The sequence below is a fragment of the Pagrus major genome, chromosome 24, assembly GCF_040436345.1.
Source record: "Pagrus major chromosome 24, Pma_NU_1.0".
NCBI lineage: Eukaryota > Metazoa > Chordata > Actinopteri > Spariformes > Sparidae > Pagrus > Pagrus major.
In genome coordinates, this window is record NC_133238.1 from 1,428,394 (window position 1) to 1,450,895 (window position 22,502).

The 22,502-nt window shown below is 43.3% G+C and overlaps 1 protein-coding gene across 1 annotated transcript in view; it reads left to right on the forward strand.

Moving 5' to 3' along the window:
- trpm4a (transient receptor potential cation channel, subfamily M, member 4a) overlaps nt 1-22,502 on the forward strand; it is an 82,467-nt gene that overhangs the window by 33,587 nt on the left and 26,378 nt on the right. The window contains exons 6-15 of the mRNA XM_073462512.1: nt 155-219; nt 666-905; nt 2,651-2,753; nt 3,727-3,845; nt 4,823-5,125; nt 6,117-6,218; nt 9,733-9,861; nt 10,143-10,272; nt 15,694-15,839; nt 17,615-17,727. Coding sequence (XP_073318613.1) covers nt 155-219; nt 666-905; nt 2,651-2,753; nt 3,727-3,845; nt 4,823-5,125; nt 6,117-6,218; nt 9,733-9,861; nt 10,143-10,272; nt 15,694-15,839; nt 17,615-17,727 — 1,450 coding nt within the window. The remainder of the gene's footprint in view (nt 1-154; nt 220-665; nt 906-2,650; nt 2,754-3,726; nt 3,846-4,822; nt 5,126-6,116; nt 6,219-9,732; nt 9,862-10,142; nt 10,273-15,693; nt 15,840-17,614; nt 17,728-22,502) is intronic.

The following is a 22,502-nucleotide window of genomic DNA, read 5'->3' on the forward strand; positions in this document are numbered from 1 at the left end:
ATCTGCATGGAAGCTGAGAGGTTTCAGAAACCTACTACAATCAATTCATCTCATGTTAAAAAAATGGGAAGTTGTGTGTATTTTAAGTTGTGGGATATTATGAGAAATCATATCTATTTTTATTTTTGTTTGTTTGCTTAATGCAATGCAACAGGTAGTGGCAGTATTGAAATCCCAGTGTTGTGCATGCTCATATCAGGAGACGCAAACATGCTGGAGGTAAGGAAACTGCCAAATACATTCTCACTCAACACAAACACTATAATAGTTTTTTTGGATTCTACCAAAATATTTCACCCATATTGTTTTATGACAGAAAGAATATTTTTTTAGATTTAGGGAAATTAGCAGCAGCATGAATGTTCGTTCATACCTATATGTAATGTATGTATCTATATGTAAGGTTATATGTAACCTATATGTGTATGTGCAAAGAAAGCTGTTTTAGTTTGTTTCAGCATTAATGCACCCTTTACCCTACACTTATTGTAAAGCTCATAATTATTTATAATTATTGTGATATTTGTATATTTTCAAGTTAAGTTTCTAACTGTGTAACACAGTTTTGTATTTTGTCAGCTATCTGGGTACCTTTCAGTTCTCAGCTCTTTTAGAAGAGAGATTGCCATCCCACTGAGACTCTTTGTGTATGTTCCCTGGCTCAGAGATTAGATGCTTCTCTGAGGAATGCTACACCCTGGCTGATTCTTGCTGGTTCTGGTCCAGCCGCAGACCTTATCAGTGAGCTGCTGGGCAATCTCTTACCTGTCCCCCTCAGTCCCATCTCTCCTCCAGCAGAGGGTGAGGCTATTGAAGGGCCTAGTGCAGAGCTCCATGACTGGGTTCTTGACAAGGTCCGGAGACACTTCCCAGCTGAAGCTGAACTGGAGAAACTGGTGGATTGTGTGAGTCAGACAGCACATGAGTGAACTTGTATGTGTGTGTGTGTGTTGCTTTGCATGTAGAGAAGCAAAGCGGGCAGCATTGCAATTGCTGCCTGCAGTTGTTACAATTCTAAAGGAAGCAGAAAAGAGGTTTGTGGATAGAGTTGTATGAAGTGAGACAAATGGGGGACACATACATAGGTAGGCACAGGAAACTGGATTTATAACTGAACATTAATAACCCAAATTAAGGAAAATTCTTTTTATTGGGGGGATTTTTTTGTCCCCAGTGTAGTATGCTCAGTTTCCTTCACACTGTAGTTCTTGTCATGGCTAACTGTACTGTGATGTGCAGGAGGCAGTGCTACCAGGGTCAAATGTTGAGTCTCAGCATGAACATGAACTTAAAGGAACTTGGGGCAGGATCAAGAAATAAGACTCAATAGTGAAACGACGGCCGTTAGGGTAACTGCAGCCATCAACCAAACTGGCGCGGGAGCGCGCATAAACTCTTCACAGCAGTGCAGCTGATGCCGTATCCCCTACACACATGAAGCAGCCGGGAAGCCGGCTCGTTGTGTGTAGCGACACACAAGCGCGGCGATTTACCGTTACGGTTGATGCAGTCTGAAAGGCACAGGCGAAAGCAAAGACGGCTTATTGGGGGACAAAAATATCGTCTCTGACACGGAATTGCTGTGTGTAAGCGGCTAATGTTACTACACAGACACAAACAAACCGTCAGCCTGTGGCTACAGCCTGCTGCTAACGTCACCTCCCGGATAACAGGTTGGGCTTTCGGTCCCATATATAAAGGGACATATTTCTAACTATTCGGTTTCAGACTAAAGGACCGTGGAAAATGCGCAGTCTGTAACTACTCAGTGTTACACAGCGGTGGACTAAGTTACATGTTTGCAGCTAATGCTACTTTGCACGTTAGGTCACTCCGAGTCCTCGGTGATCTCATATGATTTTCAAATCAAGCTCTAAACATGACCTGTAATGTTTTCTTACCTGGTTACTAGGAAATGAGCCATGTCAGCATCTGTTCTCAGTCCCAATTCGAGTTGAAGCTGCCTCCATGAGTCGAATGTGTATCCGATGTTTATTCGGGTGCCAGCCCGGCTTTGGTCGTAATTTCGTTTCGACTTATGACGTGCCGCTGATAAAACCTTTGTTTCTTCTTAGTATGACTTTTTAGTGGACTTTGTGTGGTGGTGGGTCGTTTGCTGGCCGTAGCAGAATCCATTACTACCCAAACACTAGTTTGGGTCCACCGTGCTTGTCTTCTTCCCGTATCCAAGGAGGCGCATTCAGCGTCATCTGACGTCACGTCCGCACGACTGCGTGGGAAATTCGGGCCAGAATTGCAGTACATTATGCAGCACACAGCCTGTTCAAGGCAATGGAGAGATACGTGGGTGGGCTCATTCTTTTTGGTTTTGAACGCTTCATCACCCATTAGCACTAAAAAACTTAAAATGCATGTTTATTTTTTCACAAATCCTGCCCCAAGTTCCTTTATTCCTGCAGCTAATCACCACTGACCTTTTTTCAACTAAGCAGACCATATTGTCTTTGTTGTTTGTTGTCTAATAGTATTGTACGTGGGAGAAATTTACAACTTGAAACCTGACTGATATAACCTCACCCACCTGCTAATCAACAGATCCAACATTACTGTTTGATTGATGGAATGATGTCCTATATGAAATGAAAGTTTTTCCAAACAGTAATTTCCTTTACTACCTCTGTGTGCCTAGGCTCTGAGTATTTATCAGAACAGAGAGCTCATTACTATTTTCCATGGGGAACAGGAGGGTTCTGATGACTTTGATACAGTTCTCCTCAAAGCCCTTGTAAGAGGTAAGTAAGTTATTTAAGTTAACAATGAAAAAATAACACAGATAGAAATATAACATAAAACACAGATTTTTTTTAAAAAAAGCAAAAAAAACTGCAAGAAATATCAATGAATTAAAAGGGATGACACAATCACGAGCCTGAATACGTTTTCCAGACTTTAGGGGCCACAACTTTAAAGGCACAGTTTCCTTTAGATTTACACTTGGAGTGAGTTATAACCAATTAACCTTGATCAGAAGAGGAGGAAGATCAGTGAGATCTACAGGTACCATGGGGCTGAAGTAGATGTGTCTCTATGTAGATAGCTGTTTGACCCTGCAGAGTTCTATAAGTGATCACAGGAATCATGAATCGGCTTTTATGGGAAGCCAGTGTAATGATATCAAGTTATTTTAGATGACTGGTCAATAACTTGTAAGTGATCCAGTAAAGGTTTGCTAAAATGGGTGAGGAGGGTGTTACAATCGTCAAGAAGGGACGTCATCTCAGTTTAAGACAAAATGGGTCTATGTTTTGCAATGTTGGGATCATATCAGACCCTTAAATGGTAAATCCAGCAATTTTAATCATTAAAATGTGTGTTTACAGTTCTTAGGGAGTACTACTGTATGTGGAAAAAAGTTGTACAATGCCTTTTGTGACATCACGGGGGGCCATTTATCAAATTACATGCAGCTTCCTGGAGTTACGCTTTTAATATGTAAGACAAGGGTCTGTGCCTAGTCAGTAGTGACAGCTAGAGTTCAAAGGAAAGATTTAAGATTTAAGAGGAAAGCTAATAGAGATCTCAAGATAAGTGGTTCTCAACCGGGTTCACCTTGGGACCCACATTTTATGGTGTCATTAAGTTGTGCCCCAATCGATGTGCGTCTCTGTTTTTCTCCTAGTGTTCTCTTGCCATTTGATATTCTCCCGGTCAGTCTTATCATGTCTTACCTTTGCCTCTTATACCACCTTTGTGTGTGTTTTTGAGCGAGTAAACGTGTGTCAAGTGAAGCCAGTGAGTACATTGAAGAGTTGAAACTGGCTGTGGCCTGGAACCGAGTGGACATCGCCAAAACTGAGCTCTTCGATGGAGACATACAATGGAAGGTCAGATTCAAACTGAAAAACTACTGCAAAACTACCTTCTATACACCTGGCATCAACAAGGATTTGTGATATCACAGTGTACCGGGAGAACGCTAAAAGTTTAAGGTGTCACTTGTTTTTACAGGCTACAGCACATTAAACACTGTTAGCATGAACATATCAGCAGAATTATTGTGTAAAAAGTCAGGTTGCAGTCAGCTGTTAGCCAAGCAGCTGCTGAATGAGCCAGTGATTGTGGAGCGAGAATAAACCAGCTGTGTCACACTCAGGAAATACAGAGTTGTATTTCCTGAGTGTGACACAGCTGGTTTATTCTTTAGTCTCATCTCCCTGCCTTTCTCTTTCTCCTTTTGATACCAACTCAAATGCAGAAAGTGAAAGGCAGGGAGATAATTTCAGTGATTTAATGGAGCAAAGTTTACTGGATGGCACAAAGAGGCAGGTAACAGGCAAGCTGGTCCAGGTAATAGTTGAAATAATTGATCCTCTAAAACCAGTACTAGGCAAGAAACTAATAAGCAACATGGCAAATGACGAAACAATCCAGCAAGGAACAAATGAAGTGCACTGGTATGTATGGTCTCTGATGAAAGAACGAGATACAGATGACGAGGTGGGCAGGGAAGTACAGGGCCAAAATGATTGCACAGACATGATACGAGCTGTTTGAATTCTCTGTCTGAACTACTGGTCTTTCATCATAACTTTGCTACTCGTAGACTTTGATGTGTAAAATTGGTGTTGTGCTCTTTAATAGAAATTGAGAGAGCTCCAAATGTTACATAGGAGATACTATGGTATTGAAAGCTAAATATAGCAAATGATGCTCTCTTTCTGGTCACTTATACGACTACACATGCTGATTTTATTTTTCATTAAATGCATTGCAATAGTACCAAACCTGCTACAGAAAGTGGTTAGAATGTATTCCTGCATGTTTTAATCTCATAATGCTCATGAGGTGATTATATTTTCAGTACGAGGACCTTGAAGACTCCATGACAGATGCACTGATCAATGACAAGCCCCAGTTTGTGCGTTTGTTCTGCGAAAATGGTCTGAATGTCCTGGACTACCTCACATACCGGCGCTTGGAAAACTTGTACCACTCACTGTCAGACAGCTCACTGGCCTACATTCTGCTCCAGAGGCGTCTGAGCGAGAGGCAGGGTGTGGCTGGATACCTGCCTAACCTGGATGGAGCTGTGACAGTACCTCTGAAGAGTCCCCAGAGTGCACTAACTGGACCTGCATCAGCAATGGAGCTTAGCCTATTCGAGGTGAGGAAGATGAGTTGAGAATGGTCAAAGGGGTAGCAAGGAGGAACCTTTAAGATGGACTGATAGCAGGTTATCATACTGTTAATGGTGTTCAATTGAACTGTGACTTGATGAGTAAAGGATTGTGTTGATAATTAGTTTTGGGTGGTTACTGATAATGATGATACTGCTGATGGTAATACTTTTATATGCAGCTCTCTTACTTTATTTAATAACATGTTATCTTGTCAGGCTACAATAGGCTTATTACATTAACAATAGAAAGAATAAAACAAACAGTTGTTGAAGCTGTTTATGGAACCACATCATCCAACGCTATTTCACTCATAATTCTGTTGCATCACATCATTGAATTGATACAGTGGATGCATTTTCTTGAAATAGATTGTAATGCATTTCAAGAATTAAATGAAATACTATTTTTGCTAGAAAAACTTGAGAAGAAGGCAATAATGCACAGAAAATAACTCATATGTGCAGGTATTTAGTTAACTGAAAGAGAAGCTTTTCATAACCCATGAAAGAGGGCTGCTTGCAACGGTCACCATTCCCCTACAAAAAAAGTCCTAAGTGTCTTATTAAGGTGTTGTCACCAAAAGCATCTTGAACAGATTGAATGGTATTTAGACTTAGAATGTTCAACTCTAACTCAACCAGTGGGATGAACAGCATTCTTCCAACCATATAATATCATCTGGTGTTTTGATTGACACATTGCTCCAAAATCTCCAATAGTCGTTTAGTTGAGTTGAGATCTGGTGACTGTGAATTTATGGACTATTTATCCATATTTATCACCCTGAGTCTGATTTAGCTATTTTGAAACACAGCAAACTAATAACTGTAATTACTTTTGTTTGTCTGTATTATATCAAGTTTCATTACTTTCATTTTGTTATGCAACCTTGTGTTGTATAATGACAAATCACCTTGAAAGCATCCTTGCTCTGTACAATATGCAGTTGTAATGAAGTATTTGGTGATGCTGCAGGTGTCCCGCCTGCTGTGGGACCTGTTGGGGGATGTCTGTCAGCCTTTCTACTATGGACCTCTGGGTCTGGACCACAGCACCAGCACAAGGAGGGCTCTCAAGGTCAGTGAGCAAGGAACTCTAGTGATTTTAAACAGCAAAGTTTATTAAGACGTTCTTGAGTACAATTGCATATCTGGGTAACGAATCCGTGTATCATTCGTTCTTTTAATAATTAATTGGGAATCCAAAATCGGAAAATGTAAAAACAATTGTTTGTTTTGTTATTCATTTATGAATCTGATAACAGCAAAACAAATAAGGGTTTGTTTTTCATACTTCGGTTTTATGCTCAGATCAAATAAAGGGAAATGAAGAAACGATCCATGGGCCAAACTTGATTTTGATATTTAGTTTGTCCGATTTGTGTGACCCAGAAGTTATTGACTTCTTTGTGTGTTGCACTTGATAAGCGTGCAGCAAATTCACCCACCAACAGTTCAGTGTGAAAGAAAGCCTGAATAACCACAATCACACAGTGATTGTAAGTCAATGAATCGACACCATGGCCACACTGTGACCATACGCTTATATAATAAAATACTTTTTTGAAACTGGCAAGACATATGCAGAGATTTCCACCACACTGCAACAGACGATACTGAAGTTAGCGTCAGATTCAAAGCTTCTTATTGGAATTTTCCAGTCAACCTTAAAAGTGGCACACCACCTACAGATGGCGCTGTTCAGTCATTCTCAAGCCAGTTCATGGACTGAAAAACAAAAATTATGGGGAAGATGAAATGACAATGAATTATACAATGGCACGGTCTGTAATTGGTCTACAATCCTAAGTTTTGATCATTTTAACTCTAGCATTTTTTCCCCTATTGTCCTTGCTCATGGTAAAGTCAGTCATATTTCTGTTCCTACCTATTTGCTGTGGTTCTACCTGCTCCATATTAAAAAGTAACCAATATTCCAATATGACCAGGGACATCACAGGGTTTGATAATCCTGACTTTTATTTATTTTTACTTAAGCATTTATCTGCTGTTTACCTAAAAACCTTTTTTCTATTTGTGAAAATACAAAAAAGGGCCATTTCATAGCCTTTTTTCATGTCTAGACAACATCAGATCGGGGTCCAAATCAGACTAGTCAAATCTGGACCACAATAAGGAGACTCCAGAGACTCAGATTTGTGAAACCTTAATGTATTTGTGAAAAAAAGAAAAATAACAATAATGTTAGATTTACAATTTACAACAAGTGGCTTGCTGAAGAAAAAAAAAGCTGTAAAATGGCCCTTTTTTGTATTTTCACAAATAGAAAAAAGGTTTTAACTACGTTGCCTTGAGGCTACGTTGTTAAATCGTTTCATTATTTATCTGTTTTAAGTGTGTTTATTGTTAATATTTCCAATATTGTTGTGCTGTAGATCCCGAGTCTGCACAGGGTGTTTTATTTGCAAATTGACTGGATGCACCATGCCGTTCCACTGTGTTACTTCTTGTCCGGTTCGATCTGCTCTGTGTAGATTGACGTGGCTGTGGTCCGTTTCCGTAAACTGCAGCAGGAATAATGAGCCCAAACACACCTCAATTCTTTGCAAGATATACTAATAGATCAAAGAAGACCTGACCATCATTACCTCCATGCCTTGGTCGAGTGCATGTTATCATTAAAGTCTATCGGGGAAATACCAAATACTAAGTTGATGTAGTATTCATAGACATTTTTCAAAGATTCAACTTTTCATTCATATTTGTAGGCTTATATTATCAATTGTGATGAAAGAAATAGTATTTCCACACACACACACACACACACACATACACATGCACGCACACACGCACGCACGCATGCACGCACACACACACACACACACACACACACACATATACATATATACATATATGCATACTGGCCTTAAGCTTCAAACTATGATGCTCCACTGATCCCTCCCTCTATCTAGGTTTAGGCACAACAACTAGCCTACTTGGATAGGTTTGGGAATAGATCTTGCTTTGGGTTAAAATAAAGACGTTACCCACATGAGTTCAGTCACATCACTTGCATAACTTATGTTACATCATTTTATATAACCTTCCCTATGTAACATTACTGAAAAAAAAAACAGCTCTTCACACTTAGGCTGTGTTCCACCAACAAGGATTAATTCATAAGTTCTACTCAGAGTTTAGCAAAACTAGGTTTAAAATGAGTAAACACAGATTTAAAATTAAGCAGAGCTCTGTTGCACCATTAAAATGTAATCTCTGTTTAGTAAAGCCAAGTTAATTTATGTAAACCAGAGTTAAACAGAGTTGAATCGATATGGAGTTGCTACCCAAATTAAATAAATACATGAATAAAATCAGCTGACTTCTTAATAAAATGTCATGTTGTTTGCTAGTTTTGTTGTTTTGCCCTATTAGTTAGCTATGTGCATCTCTTTCATTGCCCTGTCTGACAGTTGGTCCAGTCTTCCTGTTCAGCTCTTCAACAGTTTCCTTGCTGAACCGGCATCTTTGGAAATTCAGCAGCATTGTTTAAGTTAAACCTTTAAAGTGTAAGTTTAAAGGTAATACTAGATCACAGTTTAAATTGGAGTTGGAGTTTTGGTGCAACAGAATTAAATGTAATCTATCTAGGTTAAGAGAAAAAACTAAACTGAGGTTTAAAGAGAGGTTCAAATTTAATCTTTCCTAATTTTAAGTAAGTTTTAAAGTTTGGTGCAACAGAATTTAAGCCTAAACCATGATTTAATCAGGTATAAAAGTTCATCCTTGTTGGTACATTTCAGCATGGGTCTTGGTCACACATGGGACTCAAAGCCTGATCTCCTGGGGGAAAATCCTCGACACAGACTTTTCTCGCTCTTTATACTACCGCACAAGAAATTACACATTACATCATATTACAACAAGTGTAGACCACTGACCAGGCTGCTATATTTGATTAATGGGCTGGCAGTAGCGACCTCTTTGCAGGACTCTCTGGGCTAGAACCTGCCAGCCACCTGGAGCCCGCAGGGTCAGGGCAGCACATGTTCTCCTTGTGTCTGCATGGGTTCCCTCTGGGTGCTTTGGCTTGCTCCCACAGTCAAAAGAAATTAAGGTTAATTGGTCATTTTAAATTGTCCTGTTTTAAATGTCAGTGTGAATGGTTGTCTGTATGTGTCTAAAGGTAAAGCGGTTATTAGTAATGGATGGATAGTTTGAAAATTGAAAAATCTTGGTGTGTGGAGTAACAAAGAAGTGATCCTACCTGTAGCCTGTTTATCATCTTTGCGTGAGGCTAGAGGAAATGTTGATGCTTTTTTTAGACTGTCTATCATGAGTCAGACAATGTCATAAGAGTGCAATGCTTGATCAATGGAGAACTCCTACGGGTAAACCTTTTTAAAAAGTTAACATCTCCCCTCAAATGAATTTTTGTAATGATCCTGACAAGAAGAGAGACACAGAAACTACTTTATGAAAATTTCCCCATACAAAACTACTTAAAACAACAGGAAAAGCTGTTGGCACAATTTGAAATAGATACGTTAATAATGCATGATTGTCAGCTGTAAGAGAGATAATCTTTTTTCTGATCTGACTGCCTCACTTGTGTCTTGTCTTACTTTCAGCAAGTTAATAAGATGCTGCTGGGGGAGTGTGTGTACCGAGACCAGCGCTGCCTCTCTCCCTGGGCAGCCCTCTTCATCTGGGCTGTCCTGCAGAACCGCAGTGAAATGGCTGTTTACTTCTGGGAGATGGTGAGACTAGCCTGTAATTTTCTACACCCTCATTTAATCAATATAGGCATTTAATTTCAAAATTGAAAAGTTTAGGCTGTGATCAAGTGACACTGTAAATGTTAAACTTAACCAGTTTCAGGTGATGACATTTTAGTGTGCTGTGAAAAAAAGGCTGACCACCATGTGCAGCAAACTTCATTGAGGTTACAAAGCTGCCATTTTTTCAAAGTTGTCATCAAATTTGGTTTCATTTGAGCTGGTGTTAATTGGCATCCTGTGTTTCTGTATTTCCTTGACAGGCAGGGGAGTCAGTGCTGAGCGCTTTGGGTGCATGTAAGATGCTGAGGGAGCTTTCTAAGCTCGAGAGTGAAACTGAGAACAAAGTTGCTATGAAGGAACTGGCACAGAAGTTTGAGAACCTGGCACATGGTGAGCCAGACCCAAAGCTGCTTTGTTCTCTATGTGTGTAGACTTCTCATCTATATGCTCCATAATATTAAACTGGAAACTGTCATTTACTAATGGACAGTTAAGAAATACATCTATTTATTGTTTTTATCTAAAAGTTAAAGCCCAAGACAACCCCATAGCTTAAGGTATAGCTTTGTTCCTGCAAGACTACTGTCTATCTACCTCATTAGGGCCCGAGCAGGGAACCTGCGAGGTCCCTATTGTTTTTCGAATGATTATTATTATTTTCCTTTGTCCTTAATGATCGCATTTTTCACTGCCTCAATGTGAATGAAAACGCGATTTTATTTGGCAAACTCATTAGGCTTGACGAAAAATTTTATAATCTGTTGTTGTTGTGAACGTGCACCACTAGGTGGCGCTATTATCAAGGAAAGTGCGTTTTGGCTAATAACTCCCACATACTTTGTCGCACCTTCAAAAACCTTATATCCACGCGTTCAGTGAATTGTGCTGAATCTCCGGATATAGGCCACGCCCATTTCCGCCTGGCGTTTTTTTTCACTAGCTCGCGAAATGTCGCAAACCTACTTTTTCGAACTCCTCCCAGGCAATTTCACCAATTTGCACCAAACTTTGCACACAGCATCTGTGGACCCTCCTGACAAAAAGTTATTAAAATAATTTTGATATTACAAAAAATACTCAAGTTATTAAATAACAACTTCCTGCAGATTTCGTTCCAAACAGGAAGTGTTGCATATCTCCACATTGGTATGTCCAAATGGCATGAAACTGAGGATACTACTTCCCCATGAGCCCCTAAGGCTCTGTGTAATATCTTGGCCCATGACCACTAGGTGGCGCTCTTTAAATTGAAGTATTTTATATCTCCACATTGGTTGCTCCCATTAACACAAAACTTGGTACACTCATTGACACTGCCCTCCTGAGGATAGCTGATGAAGGTATTATCGATCTGACACTAGGTGGCACTCTGGTGGCAGTTTCCTTTTATATTTGGCACTGTGCCCACACCATAACACTTATGGCTATGAAATTGATAGGGGTGGTATAGACCAGCCCCTGTAACTCACACACCAAAAATGACCAGCAGGGGGCGCTATCATCAACACAAACCGTTTTTGCTTAATAACTCCCACATAATATGGCGCACATTGTTAAACCTTATATCTACGTGTTCCGTGCATAGAGCTGAATTGTGTGATGTAGGCCACGCCCACTTTCTCGCCAGAACTCAATTTGCAAATTCGCCAAATGTCGCAAACCTACTTTTTCAAACTCCTCCCAGGCAATTTCACCAATTTGCACAAAACTTTGCACACAGCATCTGTGGACCCTTCTGACATATATCCAGAGAGACTGCTAAACTCCCTGAATAAATTAAAGATATGAGGAAGCGACTGTGATAATTCACTGATAAAGAAGAGTACATCATCTGCATAAAGTGATATATGATGAATAGTGGACTTTATCGTAATTTATCCTTGAACCGACACCTTACCGTGGTGGAGGGGTTTGAGTACCTGAATGATCCTAGGAGCTATGTTGTCCGGGGCTTAATGCCCCTGGTAGGGTCTCCCAAGGCAGACAGGTCCTAGGTGACAGGTCAGACTAAGAGCGGTTCCAGCCCCCTATGACTGAAAACACATCTAGGAAGCGTACGTCGCCCGGAATGGCGTCACCGGGGCCCCACCCTGGAGCCAGGCCCAGGGTTGGGGCTCGCAGGCGAGCGCCTGGTGGCCGGGTCTTTGCCCACGGGACCCGGCCGGGCACAGCCCGAAGGAGCGACGTGGGCCCGCCCTCCAGTAGGCCCACCACCCGCAGGAGGGTTCAGAAGGGGCCGGTGCGGTGCGATTTGGGTGGCTGTCCTGGGCGGGTGCCCCGGCGACCCAATCCCCGGACGGTGACTCTAGCCATGGGGACATGGAATGTCACCTCGCTGAGGGGGAAAGAGCCTGAACTGGTGCGGGAGGTTGAGCGCTACCGGCTAGAGATAGTCGGGCTCTCCTCCACGCACGGTCTGGGCTCTGGAACCCAACTCCTTGAGAGAGGCTGGACTCTCTTCTACTCTGGAGTTGCCCGCGGTGAGAGGCGGCGAGCTGGTGTGGGCTTGCTCATAGCTCCCCAGCTCAGCCGCCATGTGTTGGAGTTTTCCCCGGTGAACGAGAGGGTCGTTTCCCTGCGCCTCCGGGTCGGGGATAGGTCTCTCACTGTTGTTTCGGCCTATGGGCCAAACAGCAGTGCAGAGTACCCGGCCTTCTTGGAGTCCCTGGGAGGGGTACTGGAGAGTGCTCCAACTGGGGACTCCATCGTTCTGCTGGGGGACTTCAACGCTCATGTAGGCAGCGACAGTGTTGCCTGGAGGGGAGTGATTGGGAGGAACGGCCTCCCTGATCTGAACCCGAGTGGTGTTCTGTTGTTGGACTTCTGTGCCAGTCACAGTTTGTCCATAACGAACACCATGTTCAAGCATAAGGGTGTTCATCAGTGCACATGGCACCAGGACACCCTAGGCCGGAGGTCGATGATCGACTTTGTGGTCGTGTCATCTGACCTCCGGCCGTATGTCTTGGACACTCGGGTGAAGGGAGGGGCTGAGCTGTCAACTGATCACCACCTGGTGGTGAGTTGGTTTCGCTGGCAGGGGAGGAAGCTGGACGGACTTGGCAGACCCAAACGCACTGTGAGGGTCTGCTGGGAACGTCTGGTGGAACCCTCTGTCGGGGAAGTCTACAACTCCCACCTCCGGGAGAGCTTTGACCAGATCCCGAGGGAGGCTGGGGACATTGAGTCCGAATGGGCCTTGTTCTCCGCCTCCATTGTTGACGCGGCTGTTCGGAGCTGTGGCCGTAAGGTCTCCGGTGCCTGTCGTGGCGGCAATCCCCGAACTTGGTGGTGGACACCGACAGTAAGGGATGCTGTCAAGCTGAAGAAGGAGTCCTATCGAGCCTGGCTGGCTCAGGGGACTCCTGAGGCAGCTGACGGGTACCGGCAGGCCAAGCGTGCTGCAGCACGGGCGGTCGTGGAAGCAAAGACTCGGGCCTGGGAAAAGTTCGGGGAGGCCATGGAGAAGGACTACCGGTCGGCCTCGAGGAAATTCTGGCAAACCATCCGGCGCCTTAGGAAGGGGAAGCAGCACCCCGCCAACACTGTTTACGGTGGAGGCGGGGAGCTGTTGACCTCGACTGGGGATATCGTCGGGCGGTGGAAGGAGTACTTCGAGGATCTCCTCAATCCCACTGACACGTCTTCCATAGAGGAAGCAGAGGCTGGGGACTCGGAGGTTTATCCATTCATCACCCAAGCCGAAGTCACCGAGGTAGTCCGGAAGCTGCCCGGTGGCAAAGCACCGGGGGTGGATGAGATCCGCCCTGAGTACCTCAAGTCTTTGGATGTTGTGGGGCTGTCTTGGCTGACACGTCTCTGCAACATCGCGTGGCAGTCGGGGACAGTGCCTCTGGACTGGCAGACCGGGGTGGTGGTCCCTCTATTCAAAAAGGGGGACCAGAGGATGTGTTCCAACTACCGGGGGATCACACTCCTCAGCCTCCCTGGTAAAGTCTATTCCAGGGTACTGGAGAGGAGAATTCGGCCGATAGTCGAACCTCAGATTCAGGAGGAACAATGCGGTTTTCGTCCTGGCCGTGGAACACTGGACCAGCTCTATACCCTCAGCAGGGTGCTGGAGGGTTCATGGGAGTTTGCCCAACCAGTCCACATGTATTTTGTGGACTTGGAGAAGGCATTCGACCGTGTCCCTCGTGGCATTCTGTGGGGGGTGCTTCGGGAGTACGGGGTCGAGGGCCCTCTACTAAGGGCTGTACGGTCCCTGTACGACCGGAGCAGGAGCTTGGTTCGCATTGCCGGCAGTAAGTCAGACCTGTTTCCATTGCATGTTGGACTCCGGCAGGGCTGCCCTTTGTCACCGGTTCTGTTCATTATTTTTATGGACAGAATTTCTAGGCGCAGTCATGGGCCGGAGGGGTTCTGGTTCGGGAGCCACCGGATTTCATCCCTGCTTTTCGCAGATGATGTTGTCTTGTTGGCTCCTTCGAGCCGGGACCTCCAGCATGTTCTGGGGCGGTTTGCAGCCGAGTGTGAAGCAGCTGGGATGAGAATCAGCACCTCCAAGTCTGAGGCCATGGTTCTCGACCGGAAAAAGGTGGCTTGTTCCCTCCAGGTTGGGGGAGAGTTCCTGCCTCAAGTGGAGGATCTCGGGGTCTTGTTCACGAGTGAGGGAAGGATGGAGCGTGAGATTGACAGGCGGATCGGTGCGGCGGCCGCAGTAATGCGGTCGTTGTATCGGTCTGTCGTGGTGAAGAGAGAGCTGAGCCGAAAGGCGAAGCTCTCGATTTACCGGTCAGTCTACGTTCCTACCCTCACCTATGGTCATGAACTTTGGGTCATGACCGAAAGAATAAGATCCCGGATACAAGCGGCCGAAATGAGTTTCCTCCGCAGGGTGGCAGGGCGCTCCCTTAGAGATAGGGTGAGGAGCTCTGTCACACGGGAGGAGCTCGGAGTAGAACCGCTGCTCCTCCACATCGAGAGGAGTCAGCTGAGGTGGCTCGGGCATCTGTATCGGATGACCCCTGGACGCCTCCCTCGGGAGGTGTTCCAGGCATGCCCCACCGGGAGGAAGAGACCCCGAGGAAGACCCAGGACATGCTGGAGTGACTATGTCACCCGGCTGACCTGGGAACGCCTTGGGATCCTCCCGGAGGAGCTGGAGGAAGTGTCCGGGGAGAGGGAAGTCTGGGTATCCCTGCTCAGGCAGCTGCCCCCGCGACCCGGCCCCGGATAAGCGGCAGATAATGGATGGATGGATGGACAATTGCTCCTGGATTCGCATACAGAACTTTAATATAGCCAATGAATGATTCTCACTAGTGGCGCTCTTTAAATTGAAGTATTTTATATCTCCACATCGGTTGGTCACATTAACACGAAACTTGGTAGAATTATTGCCAATGCCCTCCTGAGGCCAGGTGATGAAGGTCTTACCCATCCGACACTAGGTGGCGCTCTGGTGGCAATCTAAGTTTATATTTGGCACTGTGCCCACACCATAACACTTATGGATATGAAATTCATAGGGGTGGTATAGACCGTCCCCTGTAACTCACACACCAAAAATGACCACCAGGTGGCGCTATTATCAACAGAAAACCGTTTTTGGCTATCAGTTAAGACATGCGCGCACAATAACGGGGCAATGGGTCCGGGTAAGGAGCACGCCCCGATGCGCGTGGCCTACGAGGGCCCGTTCATCGCTGCTTGCAGCTTTAATTTTCTGTCATGTCTCTACTGTCTATAATAAAGACATAAATATGCCTCCAAAAACTGTGTATCCTAGCAACCTAGTAGAAATTATGAATGAGAAAAAATAATAATGTTTGTTGTTTGTGTGTTCAGATGTATTCAGTGAGTGTTACCAGAACAGTGAAAGTCGCTCCTTCACTCTCCTTATAAGGAAGTCTCCAGTGTGGGGTGGTGCAACATGCCTGCAGATGGCCACTGCGGCTGATGCCCGCCTTTTCTTCAGCCACGATGGTGTTCAGGTAGAGAAGCTGTCATTCATTCTCTTTTTTCAAAACTGAAATGAGCTTAATTTGGCTTAATATGCTGACCAAGAAGAACACATGAACTACATGTAAAAATTCAATGCAAACATGGAAAAACAAACAAAACAGACAGTAGATTTTCACTAGATACTTGCTTCCTGGTTGAGAAGTAAAGTTGGTTATCATTAGGGTTGCCACCTTCCAAAAAAATAAAGTAAGGACACCCCCCGAGGCAGGGGCGCCACTCTGCAGGGACCCGACCACTATGGGCCCAAGATTGCGGTGGGGCGCCAGTTGTGATAAATCATAATGTACACCTGCTTTACAGTAGGATGACAGATTTTTAATGAAATAAATCAAAATCAATTTTATATATACTGTATATGCCATAATCACAATCACATTTCAGTGGGCTTTACAATCTTACAGTGAATGACATCTTCTGTCCTTAGACCCTCGAAGAAACTTGCCATATTACAATAAACAGTATGAATTTCATGGTATTTTTTAATTTATTCTTTCCTTCTTTCTGTCTGCTGTTTTTTTTGATGAAATCATGAATGATACTATCAATATTATATTGAACTATTTTCTGATTGTATTCATGTCTATTGACGATATATTGATGTTGTATTGATTATATATTGCCCAGGCCTTAGTGTGAATACAGATTTGGCTAAAATAATTGTCAGCTGCCTGTCTTATGTACTGAAAAGTAGTCACCCCATCTAAACAGTGAAACCACACAGTAATCTACACACTTCTGAGAAAAATATATTAAGTAAAACACTATTGTTGGTAAAACACTTTTTATTTTTAACATTTTATACTATTAATTCATTAGTACTGAAGGATGCAATTTTCCAGATTGATAAAGCATTAATAACATAATAATTGTGTATTTTCTTAACATCAAGGGCAATACATTTATATTGATTCATATTTAAATCAATCAGTGTTTATGCATCACATAACCTACTATTGAGGCCAGTCCACGTGAGGGCAGCCCATCTCAGGGACTGAGATTTAACCGGAAATCTGTCCCTTGTATGTGATGTGATACATTTATTTGCTAGTAAATTATATATAATCTGAACAGAACGCGATGTCCCATCATAGAAATGATTAAGAAGCTTACTGTATCAGCTTCAGGAGATGCATGGGATACGGAGAACTGTAAGACTGCTGTTCAGTTTTTGTCAAGCATTTGAATCTTAATGTTAATGTTATCTAATCAAATCAAATCAATTTTATTTATATAGCCCAAAATCAATGGGCATTATAATCTGTACAGTGAACGACATCCTCTGTCCTTAGACCCTTGATTCGAGTGAGGAAAGACTTGCCATATCTGTTTCCTGAATCTTGAATCTGTGAATACTATATATAGTTCTGTTGTCTAAGCCATAGTTTATTGGTCGTAGTGACTAGCTAATGTTGTTGCCGGAGAGAATAAACCTCCTGAACTTTGCTATCAGCTTCCTGCGTCTCATAGCACTTGAGTACTCACTGCATTCAAACATTTACATATAGTACATATATTGTATGTACTATATGTATATACATGTATATATTTGACAAAAGTGCAGCAAAATAATTGGCTTACTGAGTTTGAATTGGGAATACCAAAGTCAAAATTTAAGTTACAGTATATGTTAAATACATACCAAGGTTGGGTATAACAAATTGATATTTATGTAATAATTAATGTCATCAGTAAGGGTAATGTTGTTTGGGAGCTGTTGTAGTAACCGTGCTGTTCTCTGTTGTAGTCTCTGCTATCTCAGATCTGGTGGGGTGACATGGAGAGGAGTACTGAGGTTTGGAAACTGGTTTTAACCTTCTTCCTGCCCCCCCTCCTCTACACAGACCTTATGAGCTTCAGGTAAATGTTGTGTTATTATTGTGTAATTTGGCTTGTGAGTGTGTGTGTTTGCAGTATGATTCCATCCTGATTGTAGGGCTCAATCTTTGGGTTTACATCTTGAAAAAAAAGTGTTAATTTGTTTGTGAAAATCAGAATTTGAGCTAAAATTGGATTTGAAGTTGGAGCTCAAAATGCTCTTTGTTTGTGATCAGAGGTTTTTTGAGTTCTCCTAACTGTCTATCAATAAAAGTCTTTTCTAAATGGCACTTGTCACAAGAGTCAAGTCCAGTACATTTTATTTAAATTTCCCAAACTCACAGATTGCACATTTGCCTCTGAAGGAGATTTTAATCGGGACAATATACAGTATGGTACCTTCTATCTTGTAATGGATGATATCTTGCTGTTGGAGGAAATAACTTTTGGAAGCGTTGGTAATTAAAATTCTGTTAAAAATTGGGTAGACAGATCTGATCTGAAAAATCAGGATAATGTCAATATGATCGCAATATCTTAAAATGCATGAACTAGATCCAAACCTAGATCTCAACACAAAATGTTTATGTAAAGGGGTACACCTACATAATATCCTACAGAACAGTAAATGATCAATCTCCAGTTCGTATGAAGATGTATCCTTTGAGTCGAGGTTCCAATTTTAGTCAAGATTTCCACACTTGAAAACTGACCAAAGCCTTCTCCAAACCTCAGAAATTACAAAGTAAAGGTTCAGCTGCAGTAGCTATTTGCAGCATTGACTTTATGTGAGGTAGGATTCTTGATAGAATTTTACCAATCTGAAAAGCTTCTCTGAAAAGATTCTGTTGGGACCCACAGATGAAGTCGTTCATTGTGGATTTCAAAATGGATTCTGTACTGAACTCAGTTTCCCAGAATTCCCCAGTCTTCAAACCTAGGTGCAAATTCAGCTTTGAGCTACTATTGGTCAGGGTGACAGACCCCCCTCTGACCAGAACTCCAGCTCCTTCCTTTGTTCCCTCTCTACTCCTTCAGCCGCTCTACTCCTCAAGCCTCTCTTCTCCACCTCTCTCCCCACGGGGCTGCCTGCCCTCAAGTTCTCTTCTCCTGGATTCTTCTAGGCCTAACAGTTGCTGAGAGCTACAAGCTACATTCCCAGCAGGCCCAAAGAACTTCTCCTCACTGCAGCGACACAAGGTCCTGCTAGTATTCCATATCAGTTAGCACCAGCAGCTGCGACGCAAAGCTTACCAACTAACTTCACAATCTGAGGCACACCAAGCAAGTTAGCACCGAGCTGCTATCCTTGCAAGGGAAAGGAGCAAACTGTTTCCTCCTCTGCTGTCTTTCGTCAGATCTTGCACAGCAAGAACAGCATTGTTCAACATTGGAATCCCACCCTTCTCCTGCAACCACCAGCACCTTTTCTTCAAAGACTGGTATCGTTGAACTGGGCTTAGATAGCATAGCATAGCATAGCAAGGCTAAGCACAGGACTTTTAACTCTGGTTGATGTAATGCACTTCTGGTCCAATCGCTGGTCATTTCCCACCTGGACTACTGCAACTCTCTCTTGGCTGGACTCCCAGCCTCTGCAACTAAACCCTTGCAACGTATCCAGAACGCTGCAGCATGCCTTGTTTTCAATCTACCCAAATTCTCCTATGTGACCCCCCTCCACTGGCTTCCTGTTGGACCATGGTGCTCAGGCTGCTCAGCAAAGTCACGACTCTTCTCTGTTCTGGCACCCCAGTGGTGGAACGAACTCCCGACCAATGTCAGGACAGCAGAGTCACCCACCATCTTCCGCAGAAGACTCAAGACTCACTTGTTCAGACTTCAACTCGACCCCGCATAGTATGACCCCCCCCCCCCCCCCAAAAAAAAAAAAAAACTAAACAAATAAATAATTTATATGCACTTGTGTGTTCTTACCCTTAGCACTTACACCATAGCACTTTTGTACTTATGGTAGCCTTGATAAATAGCAGCTACTTTGCTCAGATGAGGGCTTGAATTGTTTCTATCTTTTCTTTTCTACTTTATCGTTGGTGATATGTTGTGGTTTCTTTCTTGTGACAAATGTACTTATTGTAAGTCGCTTTGGACAAAAGCGTCTGCAAAATGCCCTAAATGTAAATGTGTTCAATCTATGTGTTAGTTCACTGTTTGGGTGTTATTGTGATCTCAGGTCAGGTTCTTGGTAGTTTGCTTTGCTAGACAGCTAATTTGACATTAATGAATGATGCTTAACACAGACTCAGGGTCTTTGCATGCAACTAACCATCTTCTCTAACCTGGCATCACGTCACACAAACACACACACACACCTGTATATAGTACATGTTAGTGTGTGTTTTCATCTTTGTGTTAAATAAAATACTTTTTGAACCTTCATGCTTTCTACTTAATATTGTACAAGAGTGACTGTTGCCAACCTCTACTCTGTCAAGAACTCCAAAACCCTTTGACCATTACAAGCTGTTATGGTAATTTTGGTTGTAGTTATTAAGTTAATTATTAACCAGAGTCACAAACAGGGGGTGGTGCCCAGAGGTGATCTAATGTAAATTGGATCTTATTATTAATCATAATTAATAATTATCCCTGATAATCATTAATTATTATTGATAGCCAAATTTAACCCAAAACCCCTATTAATATTGCATGAAGCACTAGATAATGGTGCCTCGTGTGATGCAGTGTACAACAACTCACTGCGTTTTCTGTGAGTCAAATGCCATTTACATATATCATAGAAGTACAGGCCTTAAGGCACATAATACCAGACCTGAGAGGGCTCTCGAGTCCACCCTTTGTACTTAACCTCAGTTCGGAGTACTGTACCTACAGTAAATGCCAGCTCTGCTTTGTGTTTCCAATACGGACAGTACTCCTGGGGGGTTATTACTGGCCTTGGGGTAACTTCCTTTCACTTTTCCAGCAGCTGGGAAACAACAGGGGAGATTTGTCTTAACTCTTGAGAAACTGCTGCATTTATTAACTGACACACTGTGACCTGTACTGTACATCACTGCCCAACTGACAATACACACACTGCTAACCCTTTTTCCTCTGCTCTGCTGGCATTCACCATTTCTTTTCTGCTATTCGCTCTCTCTTGCTTGACCACACATTCCTTATGCTCTGCTGTTCTCTCTCTTTTGCCTGACCACAAATATTGCTTATTACAATAGGTAAACTAGCTTTGCTTGAGAAAAGGCTGCAGGCAAAAAGACAGAAGATAAAAACAGGAATTGGGAAATCCTACATCAGAGCGCAGACAACAAGATAACTCTGGTTGTTTGGACTGATCAATCAGTGGTCTGCACTGTAGCTCCACTTTTCAGTATAAGATCGCCATGCTAGGTACCTCAACAGAAGGGTAACAAAATAACAGAATGGAACTTTTGACAATGAAAAAACATTGATAACCATTCCAATGTGTAAGGAACTGACCCTAACTGAACTCGGACTGCTTGGTGGAAACATTGCTTTAGAGTCACCAGATGGAACCCTTTCCAGGATGGCACCCAGGGACTCCAAGAAGGCCTGGTACTCCAGCTGCTGTTCATTGCATAAGCAGTCAGAGCCATCTTCTCAGAGACTTGCACTTACAGAGAGGAGACCCTCTCATTCTCTGGGGAGAAGTCCAACACTGCGGCAATCAGCCTGGAGCTTGTGAGTTTCCCTAAACCCATTCGGTGCCTGTCACCCTGAGCAAGTCCAGAGATGGAGACAGTCCAGCCCCTCTCCAGGAGTTTGGTTTCAGAACAGGCACTATGAGTCGAGCTGAGCCCACCTATATCTAGTTGGCGCAGCTCCATCCTCCAGTTCCTTCCCCAACAAAGATGTGAATTTCCACATCCCTTGGACCAGTCTGTGATACCAGGGGTCAGGAGACCCAGGTCCCTGCCTAGAATACACTGCATCTGACCTCAGTGCCTGTCGTTTGTGTGGTGGGCCTACATGGCAGAGACTCCATGTTGTTTCTTCAGGCTGTGGCCCATTGAGTCCTGTAGAATAAGGCCTGAACACCAAAAGCTCACCTACAAGCTCCACTCTCAGGTATGGTTACAGCAGGGGGCCCCGTTTTTCCTTTTCATATGGGGTCTTCGATTCACTCTTAAATGTAGTCCTGGACCGTCATTGTGGGAACTACCACAGAAGCAGTTTTGAGTATTTTGCCAGGTGTTTTCATTCAGTCATTCAGATTTTCACCGCAATATTGTCACAACTGTGCAAGAAGCAGTCACAGCTTCACAAGTATGTAGTTGAGATCAAAATGAAGGTCAAGTTCCAAGACGGGCGCTTGCACCCTGGCCCACATTTGTGGTCCTGGAGACACTTTTTTTAGCAGTAATTACCACAGAAGCAATTTTGGGGACTTTGTCATGTGTTTGTCTGTCTGCCTATCTGCCTGTCTGTTTGTGGGCATGTTTTTGTCAGCATGATAGCGTCACAACTGTGTAAGATGCAGTCAGGAAACTTTACTGGTGTGTAAGATAAAAATGAAGGCCAAGCTGAAGATGGGTGTGGTTCCACTCATGAGTTGTGAGCACTCATTCAATAATGTAATAATGGGTCAGAATGTAAACATGGTGATAGGCGTCCTGGCTGGTGTGATCCCATCGCAAGATGATCTTTATTTTGTGCCTGAAATCACTCCCTATTGCACTAAATGCAATGTTCGTCAGTTCCAAAACAATCTGATTTTCTGAGTTATTCAGACGGCAGATGAACTTAAACATGATGTTTCTTAAGACAGATTGGAGAGTGTTGACTCGAGCAGTCACAAACATTTCGGTGGCGCT